At 37.8% G+C, this 27,909-nt stretch overlaps 1 protein-coding gene across 7 annotated transcripts in view; it reads right to left on the reverse strand.

Annotated features, from left to right (window-relative positions):
* Positions 1 to 2,163: 2,163 nt before the first annotated feature.
* Positions 2,164 to 27,909, reverse strand: part of MED23 (mediator complex subunit 23) — a 36,891-nt gene continuing 11,145 nt past the window's right edge. For 2 of the 7 annotated variants that reach the window (XM_040965626.1, XM_040965624.1), the window contains 19 exons: positions 23,841 to 23,882; positions 22,336 to 22,479; positions 20,493 to 20,638; positions 19,258 to 19,503; positions 17,336 to 17,478; positions 16,009 to 16,183; positions 15,213 to 15,376; positions 13,952 to 14,076; positions 12,891 to 13,096; positions 12,621 to 12,801; positions 11,484 to 11,654; positions 10,821 to 11,037; positions 10,012 to 10,248; positions 8,578 to 8,743; positions 7,962 to 8,034; positions 6,628 to 6,842; positions 5,530 to 5,650; positions 4,661 to 4,792; positions 2,164 to 3,109 (listed from right to left, as the gene is read on the reverse strand). In XM_040965626.1, coding sequence (XP_040821560.1) covers positions 2,942 to 3,109; positions 4,661 to 4,792; positions 5,530 to 5,650; positions 6,628 to 6,842; positions 7,962 to 8,034; positions 8,578 to 8,743; positions 10,012 to 10,248; positions 10,821 to 11,037; positions 11,484 to 11,654; positions 12,621 to 12,801; positions 12,891 to 13,096; positions 13,952 to 14,076; positions 15,213 to 15,376; positions 16,009 to 16,183; positions 17,336 to 17,478; positions 19,258 to 19,503; positions 20,493 to 20,638; positions 22,336 to 22,479; positions 23,841 to 23,882 — 3,072 coding nt within the window. In that variant the 3' untranslated portion in view covers positions 2,164 to 2,941. Of the gene's footprint in view, positions 3,110 to 4,660; positions 4,793 to 5,529; positions 5,651 to 6,627; positions 6,843 to 7,961; positions 8,035 to 8,577; positions 8,744 to 10,011; positions 10,249 to 10,820; positions 11,038 to 11,483; positions 11,655 to 12,620; positions 12,802 to 12,890; positions 13,097 to 13,951; positions 14,077 to 15,212; positions 15,377 to 16,008; positions 16,184 to 17,335; positions 17,479 to 19,257; positions 19,504 to 20,492; positions 20,639 to 22,335; positions 22,480 to 23,840; positions 24,042 to 27,909 lie in introns of all 7 variants that reach the window. The other 5 variants (XM_040965622.1, XM_040965621.1, XM_040965623.1 and 2 more) reach the window with 4 other exon arrangements.

Genomic DNA, 27,909 nt, shown 5'->3' on the forward strand with positions numbered 1-27,909 from the left:
GCGGGCTAGGCCAGACTGGGCTGCAGCACTCACCAGCACACCTAAGACCTTGAGGTGCGGGACAAGCCCAGTAGGGAGGCTGTGGGGGTTCCCTTGCTGGGCCACTGCTCCCACTGGCAAGTGAGAGAGCTGGGATGCCAGGAAGGTCAGGTTGGGTAAGGCTACAACACCTATTGGCCTGCATGTGAACTGGGTAAGGGGGAGAGGGAAGCTGGGTTAAGTGACCATATCCAATGGTGCATCATGAACCAGAATTCAGTGCAGGCTGGTTGGAATTTGCTGCAGCATCAGCTGGCAAGTGTCGGGAATGGGAATGGGACGAGTCCTGTCAGGCTAGACAGGAGAATCAAACACTTGCAAAGTGCAAGATTTGGGTCTGGGCATGACCTGGCTAGGGAAATTATGCGCATCACTCTGAAGGGCTTTAGCTCCCACCAGTAAACATTTGAACCAGGGATGGGAACAGGCCCAGCTGGACAGGTGGTGGTATCCATCTGCATAAGTATGGACTTGGATAGTGAGGTTAGTCAGGCTGAGCTAGGCTGCAGCACCCGTTTGTGCGTACAAGAACAAAATGGGATGCAGGTCCAAGTGGACCAGTCGGCTGTATGCACACGACTGAGGCTAGGGGTGGGCTTAGTCGGGATTTTTGGGAGCTACTCCAACCAGGCTTCAGTTTCTGCTGGTATGCATGCGGGCTGAGTGTATGGTAGACAGCATTGGGCTGGGCCACAGCATCCACTGGTTTTTTTTAGGAGATGGGGCTGGAGACAGAACTAACTGGGCAACTGCAAACACCAGCGTGTATAGGCTGATACCAGTGGCAGACTGAGCTGGACCACACACTGGCTGGCACACAAAGGAGTCAGGTCTGGGGGGTCACACCTCTGGTGAGGCTTCTTTGGGGATTCTCCAACTGGATCACTGGCTTAAAAAACTCCAACCATGGGGAAAATCACAGAATCTGTTGTCTGACCATGGAGTACATGTGTCAGAACTGGGCCTCCTTGGTTGCTGAAAGCTGTGAAATGGATAGCATGCCCAGATGCACATGGGGGACATGACAAATCATTGAGGCTTGCAGAGAATGCCCAATACCACAGAGTACAAAAAAAAAAAAAAATTGGACAACTCTCCCAGTCAAGCTTTTGTAGCAAGTACCTGGGTGAGTGAAGAGGTGGCGTGTCAGCCAATGGACCTTGGACCGATTTTCTAAATTCTGGAATAAAGAAATCAAGAACATCTCAGGATTATCGAATCCACTTGCTCCACCCACATCAGGGACCTTGGAATGACAGTGTCCACAACACATTCCTGGGCACTGATGCGGTAAGGCTGCTAGAAGAAGCCCTCTCCTCTTCCTCCAGATAGAGGAAGGAAAAAAAAATGGAAACAATTGTCTTATCCAACTTCTTCCATTCCCCAACCATTCCCACCGTAATCAGTGATCCACATTGGCATTTGTCCTTTTCAACTGTGCAAACATCATACAAAAATACATATGCATATAAAGATAGAGAAAAATACTACCAGTCTTAGAAAATATTTATACTACTATATGTTAAGCAAGACTTCCACGGCAAATAGTTACTACTGCAATAATATATGCTATGAAGACAATAAAAGTGTAGGATGAATGTATTTGAAAATGAGAATCTAGGGCCCGGCGCGGTGGCGCAGTGGTTAAGGTCCTCACCTTGCACACCCGGGATCCCATATGGGCGCCGGTTCTAATCCCGGCAGCCCCGCTTCCCATCCAGCTCCCTGCCTGTGGCCCGGGAAAGCAGTCGAGGACGGCCCAAAGCTTTGGGACCCTGCACCCGCGTGGGAGACCCGGAAGAGGCTCCTGGCTTCGGACCGGCATAGCATCGGCTGTTGCACTCACTTGGGGAGTGAATCATCGGACGGAAGATCTTCCTCTCTGTCTCTCCTCTTTGTATATCCGCCTTTCCAATGAAAAAATAATAAAAACAGATCTTATAAAAGAAAAAAAGAAAGTGAGAATCTGAAGCATAGTTGGTTGAATTCACTAATTTTGTAAAAAGAGCTAACTCCTGTTCTTAGGCCAACATTAGCCACCAGCTTACAGTGAAGAATGCTCTTTGTCAGCCTGTTAGCACGCTGCATACCTGTTACGTGGTAGATACACTGAAACTGAGTTCATGAAGAAATCAGGATTTATTCATGGAACAGATTTTACTAAATAAGCCTTCACAATGTTGTTTCCCCAAATCTAACAGACCCTAAGGAAATAAAATGCATAATATATTTAAAAATGTAAAATTCAAGATTGCAAAAAGTCAAAGACTCAAATTCACAGAGCAAGTGCAAGACCACAGAAAGGGTTAAAACTGCCAATCCAAGTTCATAAGAATGTCAGACCATTTACTTGGAAATTTACAATAAAAGTTTCATGCCAGTTTTAAAAGAATATGAATGCTTCTTTGCTCCTACAGTACAATGAAATCTAAAACCTATTACTTGATAAAAAAAATCTGTTATCCCAAAGTTGTATCAAAGGAAATTTATATATAAAACATTTTATAAAAGCAACTATTTCATATGTGTGTTGCCTTTAAATTAGGTGTTTGAAGACAGAATATGAACAACAATAAAGCAACACCAACAGCAAGAACATGAAAGGACTCAGTGTTCAGCAGAAGCCACTGATCACGCTCACCTCTATGTTCCTGGGCAGCCAAAGTGTTATAGATGTGAACAACATGGACTTACTTGATCTCTTAGAGACAAAAATATAGACAGGAAGATGGAAATTATATGGTATCAGGAGATTCACTATTTGAATCAAAATAAAACAATCTGAATGTCATCGCTGCTGCTACTGTAACACCTGCAGCACGACTGTGTTCAGATTTAGTAGCGTTCAGTCCATTTGCTTAGATGGATGTTTCTTCCATCCTCAGCAGAGTACACTGCAGCGTCACTGCGTCACTGGCAAAGACAGTGGCACCTGACTGGACTGAGGCGCTGGGGACCCGCTGGTCATGGCTTGTGGAGGCACTGCAGCTGGTTCCATCTTGCTAATGTGTGTGATGAATCGAAGACGAAGTTTTAAGGCCGGTTTTAAATTACAGATAATCTTCTCTACCTAAGAAACAAAAGCTCATTTAAAAATGCCTTATTTATAGTGCAAAGTTCCCAATTTTAAAGAAATGATTTACATGCATCCTCGGAGTTTAATCTAGGAAGCAGGATTGGGTAAAGATCTCCTCTACATTTTTTGTTTAAACAGAAGTAATCATTATCAATTATTTCTTTCTAACATGAGACAGAATATATGATTTCGCTCACACACATCACACATTACAGTAGCTCTGTGTATTTATTTACAAAAGTACATGCACTTAACTAGCTAGTCAGTTACTCTATTATGGAAGACTAACATAACTATGCTGGAAATTTTACATATTCAAAAAGCTGACCACCCTATCTTAAAATGCCATCTTCACGGAAGCATAATTACAATATTTGCTCAGTAACCATTGTATCTGTAACAGTTAGCTACAAAGAATTTTTTTCTTGTGATGTATACATAAAATTCAAACTAAATAATACTGGATCTATTCTTATCTAAAATATTTTAAGGCATTAAATAAAATCCAAGCACTTTTACAGCTTGGTTGGCTTCATCCAAAAGCTCCCTGGTGTTATCAAGAACGATTAGGCCATAAAGCTGTTCCTTTCTGTATTGCTCTGATTCAAAATTTCTCAGGCCCAAGTATAAATGGCATATTTTAAAATAAACATTCCTTGCTTTTCTATAAGTTCTACGCTTTAATAAAAGTAGGCACAATCAAGTGAGAAACTGTGAACACATATTTGACATTCCTGCTGAGGCATGGAAAAATGAAAGAATACACAACATTAGACTCGTGGTTCTAAAGCAATTCAGATTCTGTTCTACCACAGTATGAAAGAAAAGTGAAGTACTGTGAAAGAAGAGCCGACTTCACCTATGTGCCAATCTCCATCCGCCAAAACAGTGCAGATTCTGTTTTCAACACAGAGGCATTCAAAAAGACCTTTCCAACTTCAGGACACCCCTAACAGGAACTGTGACTTCACATACTGTGTTAGTGTGAGCCTTCCTGTAAATTCCCCCAGAATGTATTATATCTTTGCAGTCACACAGGCCAAATCTAGCACCTATTTCAAATGAAAAGCCTCCAGTGAGGATCTGATCAATTTTTTGAGGGTTTTTTCCCTTCAGCTTAAGCATTCCCATATGCTTCAAATACTCTTCATGAGCTAGTCACTTGACCCCACGGCTTCCATCTCCTAGGCAGCTGCACTTAGCACAGTGTTCTCATTGTGGTCCCTAACAAATGTGAGGAAAAGCAGGTCGTCCTCCTTCACTCGTAACCCAGCACCTCCTGAGTCGGAGTTCAGCAGCCAGATCACAGTGTTTCTCATTAACCACATCACTACTAATTAACCCCTATATATTTTTTCCAATGTTCTGTCACTAATATATAAAGGCAATTATATATTCCTAAATTACAAGGTATAGCAACTCTTTTTCCATCAAGAACAAAACAAAATTGCAACAATAAAACATAAAAAATGCTCAGCCTCACCCAAAAAGTCTGCATGTTCAAGTTTTCTGAATAAATATCATTAAAAATAGTTAACAACTTACTTGCTCTTTTACGCTGTCACCAGTAAACATGTACTTCATATGATACAGGAAGTCACAGATGGGATCCATGTAATTTAAATGGGTGCTACACTGATCTACATTCAGCAGCATGTCATAAAACGCCACTCCAATCTACGGGACAAGTAATGATATAAAATTACTTAAATGAATAGAATAGTTCAATAACTCAGCCTGATGTAGCTGGACTCCACCGGTTCTGGAGGAGAGCATTCTTGCTTGTAGGAACTGCCACTGAGCAACAACATTTCCACGCACGTGAGAGCTCTGATACAGCCACATTTACAACGAAATCCACAGTGCTGCAAAATGCTCCTTTATAATAAACTTCATATTTATATATCTTATATAAATATAGAATATAAACTGTTATATGTTATAAATGTTATATTATTCTATATAATATATTTATATAAACTTCTCTTCAGAATAACTGAGAAATTTCTCTTAAAAATAAGAGGCAGATAACTCCTGTTCTAGACACCATATCTCAATTTCTGGGATGACTGCAATCTAAGGAATTCTTAGTTCCACACATACATGCTGGTAAGGTTCTAATCCTGGCTTTTCTTTCTTCTACATCTTATGATGCATGTCTTATGGTTTTACATGGTCCTTTGTACTGTAAGTTCTCAAACATTTCATCCTTAACCTTCTACTCTCCCTTAAGGATAGGTACTTCCCCTGCACCTGAAGCTTAGTGCATCTTGCACTAACTGTCCCACAGGCACACCTGCTGCTCCACAGCTGCTTTTAGGAACTGAAGTCACCATGTAGGACTGCGACATGAAATTTGAGAAATACTGATAAGAAGAGCTAGTCTTCTCTTAGAAAACCAAGTTATCCTTTACCTCTATCATACATCGGGTTCTCTCCTGTTGAAATCTTTGCAAAAACGGCCCTACAAGATGGTACACATAGAGTAACTGGAACTCAGTCTTCACTATAGGAAGGAGGACCTCAGTGAGAAACCTAGGTTGAAAATAAACATAAAACGCTTGTGACTAGAAATCAATTGAATTGTTCTGTTAACACAGTACTTAGAAAATTAATACAAGTATGTGTAAAACTTACAATTTACAATAACCTTTCATTTAAACTTCCTTTTAATTTTGGTAACAATAACTTCTAATTAAAATCACATTTCTTTCAATGGCATTTACTTTCATTTGTCAAGTGTTGACATAAATTGCCTCACATTTAAAAGTCTTTCTTAATAGCCTAAGTACTTTATGGAAGATAGATTACCTGAAATTAAAAACAAAATGTCTAACTCAATATAGCTGAATCATAAAAATCTTGAATCTAACATGAATTTTATCATAAAAAGTCAGAAAATAGGTTATGATGTTACTTATTTTGAAAGGTAAATTTGATGTATATTCTAGAAATAGTAGCATTAACTAGGCTTCCTGAAACTTTAAAACTAAGTAGCACATTATTACTTATATATACAAAGCAAATTTTTAAAAGCAAATTTGAAATGAAAGATGCTTTCTCATTAACCAGAAAGCTCATTTAATTAAAAAAACCCTGTTACTTTGTGAGGTATTCTGATGAATGAAATAGATGACTCATCTGTAGAGGAGATGAAGAGGGGTGGGGATTTGGTACATGGTTAACCACCAGGTGGGATATCTATGCCAGAGTGCCAAGAGCAATCCTAGCTTCATTTCCCGTCCCAGCTTCCTGCTAACGTGCATGTTGGCTGGCAGCAGGTGACAGCTCTGGGGTTTGGGCTCCTGACATGTAGGTGAGCTGATGCAAGTTTCTGACTTTTGGCTTCAACCTGGTCCAGTTCTCGCAGGCATCAAGTGGGTGAATCAGCTAGTGGAAGCTTTCTGTATCTGTATCTCTCCTTTCTCTCTCTTAAACAAGTAAACTTAAATTAAAAAAATTCTAAATAAATATGAAAAAATGAAATCTCTTCAAGAAATCATGATACGTACTTGGGAATGAGGGAAAGTTGCCCGATGCTGGAATGGTGCCACACAGCATGTGCCAGAGCTAATGTATAGCTACAGCTCATCTCGGAGTAGGATTGGTGACAAGCAGTGAAATCAAAAAGGCGGAATGGATAGCCAACCCACTCAGTTTCAGTGGTCAGGCTGCGGCTGTTGATGACACTCACAATTCGATCATGAAGAACGATCCAGTATGGCTCCTTTAAAATCAAAGAGAAGCCTGATTAAAAAATACCACTTACCTAACCGAACCCTGGATCCCACAACAGTAGTATTTTCTAATCCTTTGAAGGTTCCTACTTAGTTTACATTGCAAATGGGGATCATGAAATAAAGCTGGGGTTGAGGGCTGGGACTTCCTTGTAGTATAAATGTAACTTCACAACAATGTAAAGTGTCTGTGAGTTGGAGGGCTTCATACATTTATCTGTTTGGTTCAGTTAGTACCTGATACTCACCATGCAATAAATTGACTCTGCCAACAGCTACTACCCAAACAGTGATATACACATATAGTTCAGAAATAAATATACATTCTTAGAAGGCATAGAAGGATAAAGTGATTCAGAGGACTGCATATTTGGAGAAATCTGGAGACCTTTGGTAGCAGTAGGATTCAGATATTGAACAGGCAGCTGTGTGGTACTGACTGGATCCATATGAAAGTCAGAGAGAAGTCAGGCAAGCAGGTACTAAGCTAGCAAAGAATAGCAGGCTTAGGAACAGGTCACGGAAGGAGGTTCTGAATAGTGTCTCATTCATGAACTTAGCAGAAGACTGTAAGGCTTACTGGCATGAGGAAAGCTTCTAGACACACAGTGTGTTAAGTGGCTGCAATTAGATCAGATCATGGCGTAAAGAACTGAATGCATCCACAGAGACCTGTGAGTCAGGTCAATGGGTTTAGATATGATTAGGAAAAACAAGCAAACAAGCAAACAACCCCTCCTCCCCCGAAACAAACATAAAAGTCACTGTACACTTAAAACAGCAACAATTAGAAAAAAAAATAAAGAAAAGCTCACTAACAACAACAACAAAAAAAACCAGAAAACAAAAAAAGTCACTGTAGATTTTTAAAGCAGCAATGATTAGAAAAAACAACAACAAAAAAGTCACTACAGATTGCCCCACCCCCACCGCCCAAAGCAGAAGTCACTGTAGATTTTTAAAGCAGCAATAACAAAAATTGAACTACTTGACTAATTTGCACAATGCCCTCATACAGGCTCACCCTACATGCATCCTTTTTCTTTTTGGTCGATAGAGAACAGTCAGGTACATTTCATCCCCAACAGAAATTATAATGATTAACTCACTGGTAAAGCAGTAATGATCAAGCCAATCGCATTCATCCAAGCTGTAATGTTCTCTCTCGGCACTAAAGGTTGACTGCAAGTGGACAACACAATACCAATGTGAAATTATGAAAACATTACACACTAGACAACAGATCTTAACTCTGAGAAAATTATACTCATAATGAGACCTGACAATTGATCAAGTCTAATAAAGCTAACATGGATTTCTTTAATTGGATAAAAATTTAACATGTATGGAAACTCAAGTGGTCTTTAAAAGTTTAAATTGTATCTTTAATAATATGGGATCAAAAAACTACTTACAGTTATTACCCAATCATCATTCCTTACTTGCTTATCTAAGAGTATCTTAACTGCTTTTATAGTGACATTATTCTTAAAAGTCAAGTTAATAAAAATTAGAAGCACAGATTAACGCAGGGCTTCTGGTCCTCTCCTAAATTCATTTGCTTTGACTTATTTTATAAAGACAGGACCTGAATCTAAAAGACCCTTGTTATCCAATGTCTATTGCCCTTGGGGCAACAGAATGGCCCAATAGCTCAAAAAAAAAAAATTATCATTCTCTTCAGAAATAAACAATGAGTCTCAGTGCATGAGACAGGTTACATACCTCTTCAGGACAACATTTAGAAGAGCATTGCCAACATCTTCACCTGGCACTGCCAAGGCCATGAGCTCCACACAAGTAACATGTAGAGCATGGGCAGCTGGGTTTGGAAACTCATTGAATCTCCAGTCACAGTTCGGGAAAGGACCAGGAGATTTTCCAGCCATCGGTACAGATGATTAAGGCAATAACAACTTGATTACTTTGAAATTAATGGCTAAAATTTGTTTGGGGCTTTACAGTTTTCAAAAATGTAGTCACATATTTATTTATGACCTCCCAAGAAGTGGTTTATCTACAATCAGAGACAAGAGGAGGCATAAAACACAAATCAAATATAATGGACTTTGACATGACTGAAATGTATTGATAGCAACCACCTGATCAACCTCAAGGAATAAATTGTTGCTCTCACAAGGCATAAATGGACTCTTCAACTGTCATCCTATAACAGCTATACATACAGCCGTGGTCTTTCTAGGTTTTATCAAACTAATAGTTTTAGGGCATTAATATGAAAATGACTTCTTAACCTGTTTAATTTCAGAAAATAAATTACTTTGCCAAGAAACTAAGTCTTAGTCATTTACAGTTTAAGTAGCAACATCTAGGGTCAACATAAAAAATATGTATTTTCCTTAACATAAAATCATGAAACATACCAGTATGGCAGGGTCTCTTACTTAGAAAACTGGATTTTCTTCAAAACAAATCTCCCAGCCTGCTTTGCAAAGTGTGACTGGAACAGGGACTCCGAGACTGACTCCACTATCCTGGACTCGGGGCCGCCTGGAATGCCTTGAATGCCTGTTTACCCATCACTATCATAAATCTCCTAGGTCTCAGCCTCCTTAAGGCCCATTAGTCTAAGTAAGCTTAGGAACCTTGAAGTTTAAACTACACGCTCCACCAATCCCCTGGGGCATTCATCCCTGAGGTCCACCTGCACTGCATCTGCCAATCCCTGACACCGCACTCCCCATACCCAGCTCGAGGTAATAAAGGTGCCTCCTCCCTTTGTGCCCTCTCGCTCTCGTCTGCTCTGCTCTGCTCTTTGACTCTTCTCTCTGCTCTATTGGCACCTCCGTACTCTGCTCCCACTCTCTCTCTGCTCCCACTTTCTCTGTGCCCCACAGCTACTTCCCCCATGGAAACAAAGGTGTCTCATGTGTCTCACTTACTGTGCCTGGCGACTGGGGTTTGTGGCAGAAAGTTAATATGCTTGTAATAAATATTTTAATGGACAGAATTTGAGCTTATCTGGCATGATACTGTTAACTTACAATTTCAAAACTTTTTAATCCCCCCAAATAATCTTTTAAAAACTAAAGTCCTATGATACATAAAAATATTACCCAGAAAGAAAAAAAGTATGCTTATACAAATCAAAATGCTGTTACTCCTGAGAATTCTGGAAAATCACATCAAAAAGGATATTGTCTACAAGTCGGCCAATCAATCTGCAATAGTAGGAATCTTCAGGGATCCAAGGGTTGTCCTCTCGTGCATTCATAGCACACTTCAGGTAAGTGTCACTTAAACACCAACCCTGTGGTCTGTTATCTTTGAGTGAGCCAATGATTGCATGGACAAGTTTTCGTTTAAGAAATGCACGCTGTCTCAGGTGCACTTCATAGTAATGCAGAGTATTATACAGGTAAGTCACTGGTCGGTCTGCCAAGACAAAAACACATCACTACAGTGTTTATCTCATTGTTTAACAACTGTGAAAAATGAATCCTCTCCTTTCAAGGTTACTCAAAAACAGCTCAGATTTTGAAACCATTGTACAAGCTGGAAAACTGAATGCAATTATCTTAATCTCAGAATAGCTAGAAGGCTTCTCACAACACCTAGTTGTATTTAAGGATGCTTGTATTCTAGCAATTCTATTTCCGGAAATGCATCCTCAAAATAACATACAGCAAAGAATGTCACTTTTTTTTTTATTCAAATATACCTTGTACTTTTTTTCCATAACTCTTCCAAATGAGCTTTTTGACCTATATAACCACATGGATCATGTGTAATCCTCATCCAAGAAGCTTATCAAGATCTCTTCAGTTGAATGTTCTTACTGCTGTGTTCTGAGTTTACATTTTTATTCATTTTTTCACAGAATCCCACAGCATTTATTCTTAAAACACTTTCATTTTAAAATGTTTTGGACAATTATAATCACACCTTTATGCAATAGTCTACTTTTGATTTTGCAGGTATTAGAATTAAAATCTGTAAAAGCTCACCATGAAATTTATATAATCCTCCTAAATGATCTAGGAGAGTTTCCAGTGATTTGGATACTGGAAGTAACTCTAAAAATCGGTGGATTACTATATCAAACACTGGAAGGAATCGAAGACACACGTTTCCAAAATAGATTGGCAGGTAGGGAGACTGGATCTGTACCGGAGGATCGACCTGTTCCGCCAGGCCCTCAAAATATAGCTTCTCTGGATATTTCTGTGGTAATGACAAGATGGTAAAGAGTGAGGGAGTCTTTTTCGAAAATCTCTTTAACAAGATAAATAAATATTATGTAAACATTTCTTTCTTAATAAAGAAACTTTAAAATTATACTTTATACATACCTAGCTTCATTTTAGACTAAAATTACCTCTACTAAAACTGCAGTTTCAATTCATGAACATTACTGAAACCCTCAAGAAACAAGAGATCTAATTCATTTCCTATGAAGGAACTTTAAATAAAGTTCATGGAAATTCTGTTTCTTAAAAAAGTTCACAAAGATTTCAAAACACATTTTTTACCAAAATAAACCTATCTACCAATTCAGTTTACCATGAACTCCTTCAAGTTCCTGGATATAGGAAGCAAAAAGTCACATCAATTAGTCAAATCCTAAGGGGGTTTTAGACGGCTAATGAAGGACACATGAGAATGAGTACCTTGTGATAATTCATGTGCTTAGTGTGCCAGTCATTCTGTAGCCAGTGCTCTGGGGAGTTCTCCTTCACAAAGTCACTGACTCGATTTCTAAAATCATTTGGTTTGAGTAACAGCAGCTGAATTATGAAGTAACAAACCTGGGCTTCATTTCCTTCATGACTACGCATGGCCTTTGAAGAGAAAAAAAAAAAAAAAGAATGAAAATGGCCAAGTGGTACATAAGCATGGCTCTGCTATTTAGTCTCCAGACGAAATAGAGCAAAGCCTCGCTATCATTACAATCCTCCAGGGATAGCCTTTCCTAAATCAATGGTTCAGCATCGCCCAACACATCTGAGTAGCCTTTGCAGATGTCTGCATCATGACTCCTTTCTGCCTGTAATGTCCACCTTTACCTTCACAAGTTGAACATAACCACTCACCACCTGGACAGAAGTGATCTCAAATTGTTTCCAAGCTATATTTTTCATATGTTTCTCTTGTCCGTTCATTTTATTTATTTAGTCTTAATTCATTTGCCCTGGTATAACCTTCTTTGCATGTGTTACTCCATGACTAACAGGCTAATGTTAATGAACTAACTAACCTAGATATCACCACCAGAGATTCTTTACAAAATAAAGCACTTCCCAGTTTGGTTCAATGTCTTTTCTTAAAACTTTGCCTGAAACAGACATCAAAATCATGAGGAAAACATTTAAGGGACTTTGAGTGGCTATGAAAAACATTTTTGTTAGAGCTATGGTTAAGAAAATGCACAAAAATAGCTGTATTAGCTCTCAAAGAAACTGTCATGTTTAATTCTTCCTGCCTCTAGCAGAACTTTGAGAATCCACTCAGGGTCTCAATGATCAAATTTTTTGCACATCAAAAGACTAAGACCTTATCTGTTTTATTTCTAAACCTTTGTGCAAGGGACGTAGTAGATACTCAATACATACATACTAAATGAATGAATAAAGAAGTCAGGGATTTTAAAACTCCTCAGAGAAGTGAAAGCGAGGCTTGATTAGAGCATAAATAAAAAGAATCCATCAAAGTCCTATAGAGTAGATCAGAACAAGAGCTATCTGTCAGATCTATCATACATTTTGGTACAAAAAGAATGAAAATGTTTAAACTACATTTATGCTTACCAGGCAGAGAATTAATCTGTCCAATGTAACAATGTTGTACTTCCACACCATGTCATTAAGAATTTCAATGCATTTATTCAGTTGTTGACCCCCTGCTGATGTGGAGAACTCGTATACGAGGAAATCTGCAAATGTTCTCACATGGGCTACCAAGGCCCTGGCACCAATCCTCTCTAACACTCTGGAAGGCAGAGAGTAAACAACCAACTCTAGTTCCATAAGGACATAAGAATTTGTTAAATCAAACTTGAGTCCAGTCTTTTGGCTTACCTATAGCCAATCTGATTGATATGATCTGTTTCCAAGAGCATTTTCCAGAGAAGACAGAGAAAGAGAGGGGGAGAGCCCTGCACAGGAAAGTGAGTGATGATTTCATTTTCATTCGACATTGACTTCCACTTCCTGTATTCCTCCTCCACATTTTTTTTCAGATTAAAACGGCTTTCCTGAGGTACATTATTTTGTTTAAAGAACGCCTGCAAGGAAGATCAGAAGTTTATTTCAGGGGTAGCAGTAAAAACAGCACTGAATATTGGTATTAAAAAAACAGTTCTAGACTTAAATTCTGATATAGTAAACTTCAGGTAGCCTCAACAACTTAGCTTGAATTTCTTGATTTCACTAAATCATTTCTAAGATTCTTTTTACAGATTTTTTTGTTTCACAAAGTATTTGTTTATTTGAAAGACAGAGTGACAGATAGAATGGGACAGTGACCTTCTATCCACTGATCAACTCTGCAGATGGTCAAAACAGGCAAAATTGGACAAGAAGCTTCGGCCAAACCTCCCACGTGGGTGGAGGGATGCAAACACTCGGGACATCCTGTGCTGCTTTTCAGGCCATTGGAGGGAACTGCACTGCGTATGAAATAGCTCGCAGACTTAATTTCTCAAAATCTTACTTGTGAAAATTGCTAACCTTTCTACAAAGATCACTTTAATTCTAATAAAAGGAAAAAAATGAACAATGACCATGCCTTAAATTTGCTGGAAAAGCTAGAAGACAAAAGGTTTGTCTTTCTTGAAATTATAAAAGCCAGATTTAAAGATCTTCTGTGTGATTTTTTTTAAAAAAAATTTTAGTTACATGTAGCATGTATGCACTCACAGATTCCTTCACATTTTCCCCCATTTCAACACAATATGGGAAAATTTTTCAGATAACATGTTACTTTCTTGAGATTTTAAAACTATTAACTATCAAGAAAAACTCATAAAATTAAATTTTTAGAAGAGGCATAAAAGCTGATTTTCTACAAATGCTGTTGACTTTCTCACTAGAATAATACTGTGAAAGAGAAGGATTTTATGTCTTCAATATGTAACTACCTGTAGTGGTCCTGGAAAACAGCTCAGGGTGTGTGAAGCCCAGTTATGGGGAGTAAAACTCATGATGGTCTGAAGAATGTCTTTACACCAAGTTCCCTGAATTGAATCAGAACCTGTAAAAAAGTCTAAACAGAAACAAACAGATGTAATGCCGATATAAGTGACATCAATAGCTTGTGAAAGGTATTATAAAGTCACAAATATGTACACTCAAAGATGTCACTGCTAGTACATGCATTATGCAATTACTATCAGCTTATGCCTAAATTTTCTGCTTATGAGTGACTTCCATTATCATATTAGCAAATGTAATGTAATTATTGAGTGTAGCGACAAGAAAAGAAACCTGAAATCTGTCTCTTGATTCAGAATACAGAGAAACGATGCCACAACAGTGACATAAGCTCCCCTGTGTCCAAACCACTCCTTTGGTTCAGTCCAACAATGGTTTACTATGGTTTTTAAAATTATTTATGTAAAAAAAACAGTATTTACACATAGCTTACTTAAATATGAGGATTATCCTCAATATTTTGTTTTGAAAAAACAAAACGAAACAGAAACAAAACAAACAAAAAAACACGGTTCTTAAAAGTATGGTCTACAGATCTCAGCGTCCTCACTATCCTTTCACGCTAATTCACTGAGGGCAAAATTGCACAATGATATTTGCATACTATTGTTGGCTTTTTTTGGTGTGTTGAATGTGCACCAATAGTGCAAAGGCAAAAGTGGTAAAACTGCTGCACTTCGTGTGAACTAAATACAGAATGAAATTACAGTAACAGTTACTGCGTTCTTCACCGCAGTCTCAGTGGAAAAAAAAAAATCAAAAACTGCCAATATTCCTGTTCAACTATCCTGATGAAGCAGCAAAAATGACTAAACATCAAGCCTTCAGAACAATCTTATTCCACATGACCCTAAGAGAAGCATGAGAAAAGTGTTCTGAAATATGATGAAGGCACTGCATGGCGAGGCAGTGAGTTAGGCTGCCCACGGTGCTGGCCTCTAACTCTCCATTCTGGAACACTATAAAGCAATTCTGAAACCATAAATCTGAAAAACCAGCGATGACAAACAACATAAGATGGCTCAAAAGAGATAACCAAACTAGTTAGATAGTGGTCATACAAAAGAATTTCCATTACTGTCTGTTTTTTTGAACAAATATATGGTATATTATCTCCACAGTAACCAGCAGAATCAGGGCACTCTAATAATTCAACTGTTTGTGTTTATGGTCCCATATTCACTGTACCTGTTACATGAGTTGCTCTAGCCAAGGTCAATATCAAGGCTCGGTTCAGTTCTTCGGATTCTGCTGACAACACTGTTTTGGGGTCACTAAGGAAGCGTGTAAACTGCGGCTGAACCTCCGAGCTCCCTAACGCTGTGATGAGCCTGAGCGCGGTGCTCTCAACACTGGAATAAAGAAGAACAAAAGAAACATGAAACGGTCACACACGGAATGTATCTCATTCTGTGTTAATTACAATGGAGAAACATACCAACTACCGACTTCTCACCTCTGATTTTAAAAAAATGACTTCTTTTTGGTGTAAGAATTAGTGTTACATAATTGTGTTTTAAAAAAAATCAGTGTTGTCAAATTTTGCAGTAAGTTAAAAATGACACATCTGGAATTGTGACCTTATGGTCTGTAGAGGTAAACCATTTTCGTAGGCATTCAACATGTACATTTTTCTTCCTCTCTGAAATATATTTTCACTTGGAACAAAATTAAAATAACCTGATATTCTAATCATGATTTACAATATTCTTAAACCCATCATTCTAAAAGCCTTATGTTTGAAATGTAAGAATAAATGCCATGGAAGTACACATTCTAAATCCAAAGACTCCACTGCAAGCACTCAACCATCCTAGCCCATTCCTTGCTAAACAATGGTTTCCATTTCTATTCTGAACATAAAATTCTTCAGAAGCAGACAAGTTTCACAGCAAGTAAACAAAATAAACCATAAAGAATAAAGCATCCTAACTCCAGCAGAGTTTTAATAAATTTCATGGGAAGACATCTTTAGCCAGCTCACCAGAGATGCAGCTGGTTCTGGTTGGTTTGTGCAACAGCAGCCAACGTATGAAGATGACTCAGAAGCTGAACTCGGTAATGAGGCTGAATGTGGTGCATCCGGTAGCTGAACATTTCCAGCAGTGTATGCAAGATTCCCCAGGCATGGGACTTAAAAACAGTTGGCAAAAGCTGACCTGGACAAACAAGACAGTTTAAGATACCAGTGGTTAAAAGTTTTGTATTGAGACACATTTGAAGAAATGAAAGCACTCGCATATACATTTGTGCAAATATATTCTCCAGATTTTCTCCTCCTTTAACTTTGAGGGGGGAAAAGTCCATAACCTAATTACAACAGCACATTTACGCTCTTCCCTCTGGAATTACTATACAGACCTTTTTCACTTTTGTCTTATTATTTTTAGAAAGTTAATATTTCCAATTTTAAAAGTATGGAAATCAGTGAATACAAAAAAAAAAAAAAAATCACAGCATATCCACCTTATTTCTTTCTTCCTCCCAAAGTAATTCTTCCCAGATAGCTGAGAATTGAATAAAACTACTTATACTTAAGGCTAAAATCACAGTGTTTAGTACAAAGTTACAGGGGGAATCAGCTATTACACTGGTCCACTGTAGAAAACTTCCTTGTTGCCAAGCAGAGAGCAGAGGTCAGCACTACTACCTTAGGGGAGAATCTATTTGCATGAGCACTGGATCCAGGCTTTCTCCTGCTGACAGCCACCCTTTTCTGGCCATTTTTTTTTTAAAAGATTTATTTTTATTATTTTTTTATTGGAAAGGCAGATATACAGAGAGGAGAGACAGAGAGGAAGATCTTCCCTCCGATGATTCACTCCCCAAGTGAGCGCAACGGGCCGATGCTATGCCGATCCGAAGCCAGGAGCCTCTTCCGGGTCTCCCACGTGGGTGCAGGGTCCCAAAGCCTTGGGCCGTCCTCCACTGCTTTCCCGGGCCACAGGCAGGGAGCTGGAAGGGAAGCGGCGCTGCTGGGATAGAACCGGCGCCCATATGGGATCCTGGGCGTGCAAGGCGAGGACCTTAACCACTGCACCACCGCGCCGGGCCCCTCTGGCCATTTTGTTTAAAGCACAATTGATTCCCATGATTTTTACACGTCCCAATGCTTCCTCTCATTTTTCTCTCACTGTGCTCATGATCTGACACCCTGATGGATCCACTTACTTTCTTGTTTAGTGCCTCATTCTTGTGAAAGGTACGGTAGGGTAGTGACTTTTAGTCATTGCCAAGTCCCCAGCATGTAGCATAGGATCTGCTGAATTAATGAGTGGCTAATAGTTATAAACATGAGAAAATTCTCTTACTGATAAATCCTTTAATGCCCAAGGACTCTATTTCCATATAAACCAGTAAACGACTGTAGGTTTCCACTAGGGCTGGGGCCAAAGCCACACTGGAATTTGCATGAGCGAGTTTTATCACCCTGGTTGCAATGCTGTGAATAAGGCTGTGGAGGAACAAAGAAAGAAAAATAAAGTACATTCTTTTAAACACAAACACAGGTTACTCTACTAATCTGTAACTAAGTAGATAGCTGCACATATGGAACTGTTTCATTTACTACACTCAAGTTTTGTTTTTTTTTTTTTTTTAAATTGAAAGTCAGATATACAGAGAGGAAGAGAAACAGAGAGAAAAATTTCCCATCCATTGACTCACTCCCGAAGTGGCCACAATGGCCAGAGGTAAACCAATTTAAAGTCAGGAGCAAGGAGCCTCTTCCAGGTCTCCGACACGGGTGCAGGGTCCCAAGTTTTTGGGCCATTTGCTACTGCTTTCCCAGGCCACAAGCAGGGAGCCGGATGGGAAACAGGGCTGCCAGGATTAGAACTGGTGCTCATATGGGATCCCGATGCTTGCAAGGCAAGGAGTTTAGCCACTGATTTGGTAATGATGGTAATAATGGACAACCATGATCTGAATCAAATCCTGATTTCTATAATTTCAATACGTATCTAATCCTTCTGCTCAGAGGAAAGCAAACTTTTAGTACAACTCAAATAGGAGCATATTTTAATGATTTTAGTCTTTCTTTTTAAAACATGGAACTAAATACCTGCGAGAAATCACATGACTTGTCATATAAAATTACTTAATAAATCACTACTAAGTCTCAGATATTTGGTTCTAACAGGGTTTTGCTCGAATTTGTCACACATGCAAGTGAAAAAAAAAAAAAAAGAGATGGCTTTTCTACTGATGTCCTACCTGGGGACACAGACTTATCTTCAGTGTTTTAACTTTTTAGCTAGTAGTTAAAAATTGAAGGACTAGAAACAAAAATATGGATTTCTAGCCCTTCTCAAAAATGTTTTGATGTTCTAGCTATGTTAGTTGCCTGCATTATTTTCTTTCATTACACTACAGCAATTAGCTCTAGTTGAAGCACCATAAACAAATCCATACAACACAGGTGGTCCCAGACCCTTCTAAACCTCTACACCCATACACATTAGAAGCACTACTGCTGGCCTCCCATCATTTCATGCTAGGCTTCACTCACCTGTATCCTCAACCTAGCTTCTCAGAGCACCTGAGGTTATACAATCACCCAACAGAGATTTTTTCCATTTTGTAGAAACTATTACATCAATTCTAAATATGTAAACCTTCTATCTAGTCAATAAAATAGAAATTCTGTTTACATCCCAGATTCAGCAATTCAAGCTTGCCAAGAATTAATGAAAATATGATCATGATGGATACAAAGACAGACATAGAGCCTTCACTGCCATCTTTGTAATGCTAAGACACTGGCAACAATCTCTAGTGTCCAACAACACAGAAATGGCTAAACATTCTTTAACAGTTACACAAAAAACATCCTTGTGGCAATTAAAAAATACTGTTGAAGAACACTTGATCTGAAAAGATGCTCAACTATCATGAGAAAAAGGTGGTTACAAAACAGTATTTCAAGATTTGCCTATTTTTGCCCAAAAAATCCATGCAAATTCATACACAAAATGATAGAGAAAAAAACCTGAGACTAGACACTGATTACTTTTAAGCTTATGTCTCATGGGAATATCATGGCAATGACTTTCTTTAGGTTTAATTGTTTATTTTAGAATTCCTATAACAACATTAATTTTTTTTTGGCATGAAAATCATGCTATTACTTAAAAAAATTTATTCCTGGCCGTATAAGAGATATGTAGCCAACAAATCAAGGTTTACATTATACTTACATCAAGTTGCTGATATGAGCAAATAAAGAACATACCTCATCTTGGCATGAACCGTCAGGGAATCCAGGAGGTTCATTGGCAAGGGAGTAATAGATCCTGAAGCCAAACAGCTCGTTCCAGGGAGCGGAATCCTCATAATTCCATTTCCATAAATAGTTTCTACCAGAGCTCCCATGGGTAACGTAAAACACTCTGAATTTGTAGAGTATGCATTACACAACAAGGCAATCTTATAATCATTCATTTGTAAACTTTTATTTCTCAGACTCTGCTGCAAAAACCTAAAAATTCAGACCCCATTAAAAGAAAAAAAAAAAAAACTGTAAAAAAAATGTCCACAGAGTTAACCTTCACTTTAGAGAACATCAGCTTACTACAACTATTTATAAGTACTATCTGTAGACCTGTATAACGATTACAGTTTTTGTGTGTAATGCAGTTGAAAACACATAAAAATTGGGTAGCATTTCAGAGAAAGCAGTGTCAGATTTCCCATCTGCTGGTTTACTCCCCAAACAGCTGCAACAGCCACTTTGGGGCCAATTGGAAGTCAGGAGCCAGGGACTCTATCCTGGTCTCCTACATGAATGGCAGAAGGCCAAGGAATTAAACAAAGCTCCCCTGCCTTCCTAAGCATACTAACAGGAAACTGGAAGAGAAATGGAATAGTAAGTGCTCAAATCAGCACTGTGATATTGGTTGCTGTCATTATAAGCTGTGTCCTAACCAGGTGCAGCATAACACTAGTCCCCTAAATTAAAAATTTTAAAGTGTAACACATAAAAACAATGACCAGTCTTGAATACTAAGCTATTCATATAAACAAAGTTAGTTAATCTAGCTTTTCTTTTATGTAGTCATTGATTAGTTTCTTCTGTTATGATATGCAAATTAAATATTCATCCTGATCTCTAGTGGGAGCAATTTCCAAATTTCATAAATATCAAGAACAATATTATCCTACAATCTACTTTATCATTTGAGAGACAGGGAGATACAGATGGGGAGCTACCATTGACTGGGTCCGGCCCAGAATGCAGCTAGCAGCTGTGTATTCAATCCTGGGTGCCAGGAAACCATCACCTCTGGTTCTGCTTATGGGCATTAGCAGGAACCAAGAGTCAGGAGCCAGACAGAGAGCCAAACCAGGCATCAAACACACGCACTGTGATATGGGACTTGGGCATCTTAACCAACTGGCTAAATGACTACCCCAACCTTCTGCATTATTTATTAAATAAGAACATTAACTGTCAAGCAACAAGCTTACTCATGATGAAGCCTTAAGGAGTGAGGTATTGGAATCTGTAGCTTGGAGTCATCATTTTGGGCTTTTCTGTTGAGGTGAATCCAAATACAAGTCATGGCAAATGCATGTGTTGACTGGGGTTTGTTAATATCAGGAACTGGGATACACTGAAAAACAATAATTTGACTATTCAATAAATCACATCAAAAGGTCCAAAGCCATAAAAGTTTGAAACTACTACAAGGGGTTTTATTTGGCATGTTTGTTTTTACTTGTAAAGAAAGTAACGAATTCACAGGTACTTAATCAAGTATTCCTGCTATTAAAAGCAGTTTCAATTAAAAATCATTAAATTTAAATCTTTGCTTTAGATTTACAATTTTTATTGGCTTTGTTTGTAAGAATACTTAAAAATCAAAGACCAATTCCTGTGTCTCCCTTAGTTGCTTATTCTATTCATTAAATCAAACATACTTTTCCCTAAAGTCTTAATAAGTTTATCAATAAATAAGTCAAACCATTAGAAACATCTGCTCACATTCAACATATAGTTTTATATATTTTTTTGATCAATAATATGAGAATTTTCTAAACAGCTGACATTTTGTTACAGTAGTATGTTCTATTTTAAGATTCAGAGATTATTTGATGAAAATGTGCAAAAGATAAAATCTGTCTCGTTCAAGATGGTCCGTGTGCTTATCATATAAAATCCTGATTGGCCAAAATTTCAAGCTCAACAGGTCCCATTACACAAATACAATAAACTTCTTTAACGGTAAAAATAAGCATATTATGACTTCTGAGAAATAACTGTCAAAGATACCCACTACTGCCTAACATTTCTGGCACTGTAGCTGAAACCTATAATTATGAAAGTGGTTAAGCTTTCTGTAAATATTAACATTTTATACAGACAAGGCAGTTTCCAAAAACTGGTTCATTTACTAACAAGTTAAGTATGCTTGTTTGCAACCCCTCTTCCCAACGTTTTTGAAGCTTTGATGCACTGACTTAAAATAAAATGCATCAACAGACATTTTTTGCAAAGTTAACACTAGAAATACAAATTGATGTTTAAAGGCAAAGTACAACTGTATTTCTTCAGCATCCTGTCACTGGAAGTATATGAAAATCATCCTACTCATTTTTTAAAAATTGATCATACCATAAGGAAATTTGACTGTAATATACTGAGAACGAAACTTCTAAGACTTGCACATACTTTTCAAAAACGAAAAGTCTAAGAAATATGCAATCTAACCGACCATCATTAAATGTATTGAATCCTGACAAGTAAAATGATATGGATACCTAGAATTTGCTTTAAAATAATTCAGCATTATAAAAATAGGAAACACAAAATCAGAATATTTCTTAGTGACAGGTACATGAGGGCATATTCTATTCTTTGTGGGTGTACTAAAACATTTTCATAACAAATGGTTTCTCAAAAATTGGAAAGTAAAATACATCACATTTTACTTCAATCTCTCATGATGGGACATACTAAGATTCAATTAGAAACAAACACATTGTTTCTGGCCATTCAATGATAGGATGCATTAAAATAACTTTCAGCACATCTTAAAATGATAAAACTCTTAAGAATGTAGGGGAGCTGAGCTTGTTATGCAAGACAATCATTGTGACTTAGGATAAACTTTAGAAATCATTTAGTTCAATTTATTTAGTGGATGAGTAGACTTATATACAAGAGATTGAATGTCCATCATGCGGCATCATGTAACTGAGCAAAGAACTCATTCAAACCCAGCACACTTCTCACAAATCAGAGTAAAATCTTACATATAAATCAGATATAATTCTCTTATCACATTATTAAGTACTCAGTACAACTTACTTCTTTTTCTGGGTACAGCAGGTCAAACAGTTTCATGACAGGGAGAAAATCAGCTAGTGCGTTCTTCTGAATACTTCCAGAAATGAATTGCAGGAGAACCCACATCAGATGATCTCTGCCTTTAATCAGTCCTCGGCCTGCTAACTGTAACAGATATATAAACATATGTGTATTCCTGGCAATGAGGTAGGAAATTTTCTGATTTGCTATTTATTCACCCATTTAATCTGAAAGAGTTACAAGGAGGGATCCATCTTTATTTAAACATTTATTTACTTGAAAGTCAGAGAGAGAAGAAGGAGAGAGATCTTGAGATCTTTTATCCACTGGCTTACTCCCTAGATAACCATGACTAGAACCAGACCAAGCGCTTCATCTGGGTCTCCCATGTCAGTCACAAAGACCCAAACAATTGGGTTACCTTCCACTGTGTTTTTTAGGTCATTAGCAAGGAGCTGGATGTGAGCAGAGCAGCTGGGACACCAACCTAGTGTCCTCGTGGATGCCGGCATTGCAGTCAGCAGGTCTACGTGTTCCACCACAATGCTCACGTTCTGTTCTTTCAAGTCAGCATCTAACCCTGGCATTTACAGAATCACAAAAAGCGACCTGCTACATTATTTATATATAGGTGCAATATATACATATATTACATCCATATATGTATATATATTGTTTTCTATTTCCTAAAACTGCTATGTTTTAGAATATAATTAAATGGATCCTGTGTGGATGAGACTCAAATTCGGGCACGGTGCGGTAGCCTAGCGGCTTAAGTCCTCACCTTGAACGCGCCAGGATCCCATATGAATGCCGGTGGCCCCACTTCCTATCCAGCTCCCTGCCTGTGGCCTGGGAAAGTAGTAGGGATGGCCCAGAGCCTTGGGATCCTGTACCCATGTGGGAGACCTGGAAGGGGCTCTGAGTTTCTGGCTTTGTATTGGCTCAGCTCCTCTTGTTGCTTGTGGGGCTGAATCAATGTACAGAAGATCTTCCTCTCTGTCTCTCCTACTCTCTGTAATTTGACTTTCCAATAAAAATAAAGTTTTTTTTTAAAAAAGACTCAAATTCAATAACATATTATTAAAAATACATCATCAGACATGAGGAATGCTTTATTATACTAACAGTATTTTAAAAAAAATTTTCAAATTCTTTGAGTAGTTATCACAAGACGTATTCTCAGTTTCCTATAAATGACAGAAACTAATTTGGTGGCGGTGGAGGTATGGTTGGTTGAAATGGTTCTTAACAACTTAAATGAAAATATTTTCTCCAAATAATCCATGCTGTCCCTCTGATGCTCCTGGAGGGGCTGCTACCGTGCCTTCCCATCCTGAATCTCCCAGATCATGCACAAGCAGTACCAGGATAGAATGACTGAACCCCGGTTTTACAGTGGCAGAAACAGAATGGTTAAGAAACCACAAAGGCAATGCTCACACTCTCTAAAGCACAGTAATCCATGAGTGTAGTTGGCTTTGACCCATGGATTTGGTACACACCTTCTGATGGAGAGAAAGGACCATATGTGGAAAACTGGCAAACTGGAAAAGCACAAAGAAAATGAGCTGACTGGAGAGATGCTGCCACAGGAGCTGGCTCGTCCCACCGTCATCAAACTTCTCCTCGGTTTCAGATCGCTCCATGGCGTAAACCACCAGGTCCACCAGCTGGTCCTCCAGCACAGGGCAGCGCTGCTTGTGCTGCAGGCAGAGATTAAATACAGGATTCCAAAAGCCTCCCGGTTAGTTTAGGAAGTTACCAGTTAATGAGCATTAATTCTAACAAGAGGCTGAGAAGCATGGAATGAAGTTGAACTTAAGGTTAGATTTATCTATTAAAGCTGCATCATGTTACATCTTAGGGGATAGGTTTCAAGGAAAAAACAAAACAAAACAACAACAAAAAACATCTTTTTCCGATCTACAAAACAGACTTTTCACTAATTTTTCACTTCCTCAGGGCACTACATGATAGACAATTCTGTTATGTATTAATGAAAAAAAGGCATATGAAATAGGATAACTGTTGTGATTTTGCAGTCTGAGATGAAAATCTTGAATTTGCAGGGATTGAAAAGTGAGATAGATCAAAGAAAGCAGAATGTAAATCCAGTCACTACAAAGTAACCTACACAAATTTACACTGACTTTATACAGAGGACAATCTAAAACAGCTGCCAAATGACTCAAGTCTGCTTTTCAGTGTGTGGTATTCATCTTGGGTCTGAACTGGAAGTGGTTTCTGGAAAAAATTCATTCATCTCAGAGTTAACTTCTGCTCTCCCCTTTTGGAAGCCAAACATAATGCAGCTTTAATTTTAAATTAGACCATTTTAAGATCTAAAACAAGAAAAAGGATTGAGTTTAAACACTAAAAATGAAAATGCAACTTCCCTTTCTAGAGGCAAAAAGATTTATGCTTTTAAAAAGATTTAAGATGTAGACTTTTAACAAAAGAAGCACATTAATCTATATTTTAAACCATTTTCATATTTCCTTTAGAAATATGTCATATGACATAGTAGTAGGCAGTTGGAAGCCTTTCTTACGAATACAATTACTAATAGATACTTTCCCTTTAATTTAAAATAGGATTATTAGTCTTTTGCCATGAAAAAGGGATATGATTTCTCCGAATTTAGGGAAAAGTGCAAAATGGGGACAAATCTGGAAATAAACATAACATCATGGATAGCATCCCCTCTTGTGCATGCTCTTCGCCAGCTCCAAACTTGTAAAGCTCCAATATAGCTGCACTTCCTTAAAACATGCAATAAAACAGACGTTTATCCCAAACGGTAAGCATCAATGGCTGTTTCCTATTTTTCCCAAAGACACAATGCCATGATCACAGTTCAACCACATTACAGGTTTACGAATAGCAATAGTAACAACACCAGTAGAGACTACAGTACTTTCCCTCCAAATGTAACTGTCATTACAAAGCAGAGCAGAGTGCAACAGACAACACTACAGACTATCTTCAATTAACATGCAAAACTACTGTGTACAGGGCTTGAAATTCACTAGTTCTGCCAACCACCAACAACCTATGAAATGTGTCAGACAACACAAATTTAGAGTGAGATCATTCAAAGTATACAAGAGTCAGAAAAATTTGTGAAAAGAAGTAAAGCTAGGATTTCCAGTAGGAATTTTTTACTAGTAAAGTAATCAAGGTTGGAAACCAACTGATTTGTCATGTACTTTTCTATCCATGATGGTCTTTGATCAACCTACTTGAGGAAAAAAAGGGTACGAAGCAAAATGGGTCTTTAGCACCTGGGTCACTTCCAAGTTTCCCTTTTCAGTATGAGCGATTTGTCTTAAAATGCTGCATTTTCACTTATGTATTTTTAGGTATTTACTGATGGTCATTCATGCAATAATTTAAAGAAGAAAGTTAAAAAATATCAGTTTTTTTATAGATGAAGAACAACCAGAAAATTTACAGTTTAAAGCGGACAGTCTTTCAATAGATGCCATGAGTCAAGATTACCCTCAAGTTCTCTGTTAAGAACTACATCAGTCAGGAATCTCCATGGTGGTCATTTCCCTGGTAACAAAACATCTACCACAGTGTTTCTGGGTAAAGCCAAGATGTCTCTCAAATCAATGTTGCTTTTTATGACAAAATAGACACTAGGATCAAAAGTGAAAAATCTGAAATTTACAATGATCTTCCTTTCTTCAAAATAGTAATAAAATCTGCTTTAGTTTTAAGTTACTAAAAGACAGATAATTAAGATTCTCTACCACACAGCAGACTGTTTTACAAAGTAGATCAAGCTAATATTAGCAAAATAGTTCAATGATATGTCAATAAAGGGTAATTACCAATCACTAGTTGGAGAAAATTTTGTAAACCAATGGGTACTACTAGCAATGGTTACTCACATCTTCCACTTTGAAGGCTTTGGTTAGTTTATGGCTTTAAGACACTGGCATAGCAAGTTGAATTTGATAGTTTATATCACATTTCTATGCATATGCTGAAAGATGTCTGAACAAATTAATTGAAATTCACTATTTTAACGATTGAGAACCACCTAATTGGAAAGTTCTTTTAAGCCAGGCACCAGATATTAGTAGACACATTAACATGAACCCCTATCCATGCCCTTAATATTTTCCCAGGGTTAGATCAACTAAAAAAGGATGTTTTCCAGTTTTGGTATGCCGTCCTATATTGAATAACACTTGCCACTTCTGTTTAACATTTAGCTGATTTTGCGGTGAAAATTTTAAACAAATTACACTTAGATTGACCTAAACTGCAGTATCTGGAACAGCTTGGGAAGAAAATTCTGTACTTCAATGTTATTTATCATATCTCTGCTTTAAGCAAGAAAGACACCAATCAGAATCATACCCCTATGCCCATTAATACACTTTCAACAGTGTATTTTAAAACTATTTTGAAATAACTCTGGAAGTCATTTCAAAGAAAATGAGTGAGTAACAGTCTCTCGGTAGACATAACTCATACACTACCATATAACATGAGCTTAAGGGCTGAATCTGTTTTGCAACGCTTTATGTAGTAGAAAAAAATTCAAACTTTCACACAAACACATAAAATAAGATTATTTCACTTTAAGTCCAACACTCTACTTTGCTGGTCATAGAATTGGGCTATTTATGACCTTTTGATATGATCAATTTTAGGACAAGAGATAGCCCCATTCCTACTGGAAAAATGCAATATGGAAAATTCTTGAAAAAGGTTTCAGGTTTAGTAAATTACTACATTGCAGGGGAAAAGAACAAGAAAGTACAGTGCAGGATATATTTCTCTGTAATGATAAAAGATGTGGTAAGATGAATTGGTTATTTTAAATTGTATGCTTCTTAAATTGTTTTCACTTCCTATTCTACTTTCCAGCAGATAAAACAACATTATCAATTCAGAATGTTATCTGTCATCTACAAGTCCCCTCACTGTGAAGACAGTTACTGATGAATTGTGAATTTTGGACAATGTTTATGCTACAGTGGGACCAGTACTAACAATGTTCTGTCAGCATTTCCATTATAAACTTTATTTTTTATGGATTTATGTCTTAGTCATAAACTTTTTTTAGGTTGAAACTTGTTATTGAAATGATCAGATCAGAAACAGTCTTCTCTACATTGTTTTGTCGATTTCCAGCTTGAGAAAAACTGCCCCCAACAGAGCAAAGCTATGGATAGCTAAAGGTATTTGGGGGAAGGTACTCGCAGCTCAAATGATCATGAGCTATGTTTATCCATCAAATCAGAAAAACATTGTGCCAAACATGACTTAAAAGTTCATCATGAAAATTAATTTTAAGACAGAGCATGAAGCATTCTTTTACAGTTAACTGAATACTTACCTCTAACTCAAGTGAAAGTTGATCAGAATTAATGAGTTGGTATCTAAGAGCTTAAATCGACAGATTGTATGAGATAACCGTCAGATATTCTAGTGTGAAGCAGTTTTAGTTTCACATGTACAAAGGTTTGTCCAAACAAGGAGACTTGGTAAATTTTTCAGAAGAAAAAGCTTAAAATAATAAGAGATAGTGCTACTAGGGTGAGGTTTGGC

The sequence above is a fragment of the Ochotona curzoniae genome, unplaced genomic scaffold, assembly GCF_017591425.1.
Source record: "Ochotona curzoniae isolate NIBS_2020 unplaced genomic scaffold, NIBS_Ocur_1.0 scaffold_3890, whole genome shotgun sequence".
Classification (NCBI taxonomy): domain Eukaryota; kingdom Metazoa; phylum Chordata; class Mammalia; order Lagomorpha; family Ochotonidae; genus Ochotona; species Ochotona curzoniae.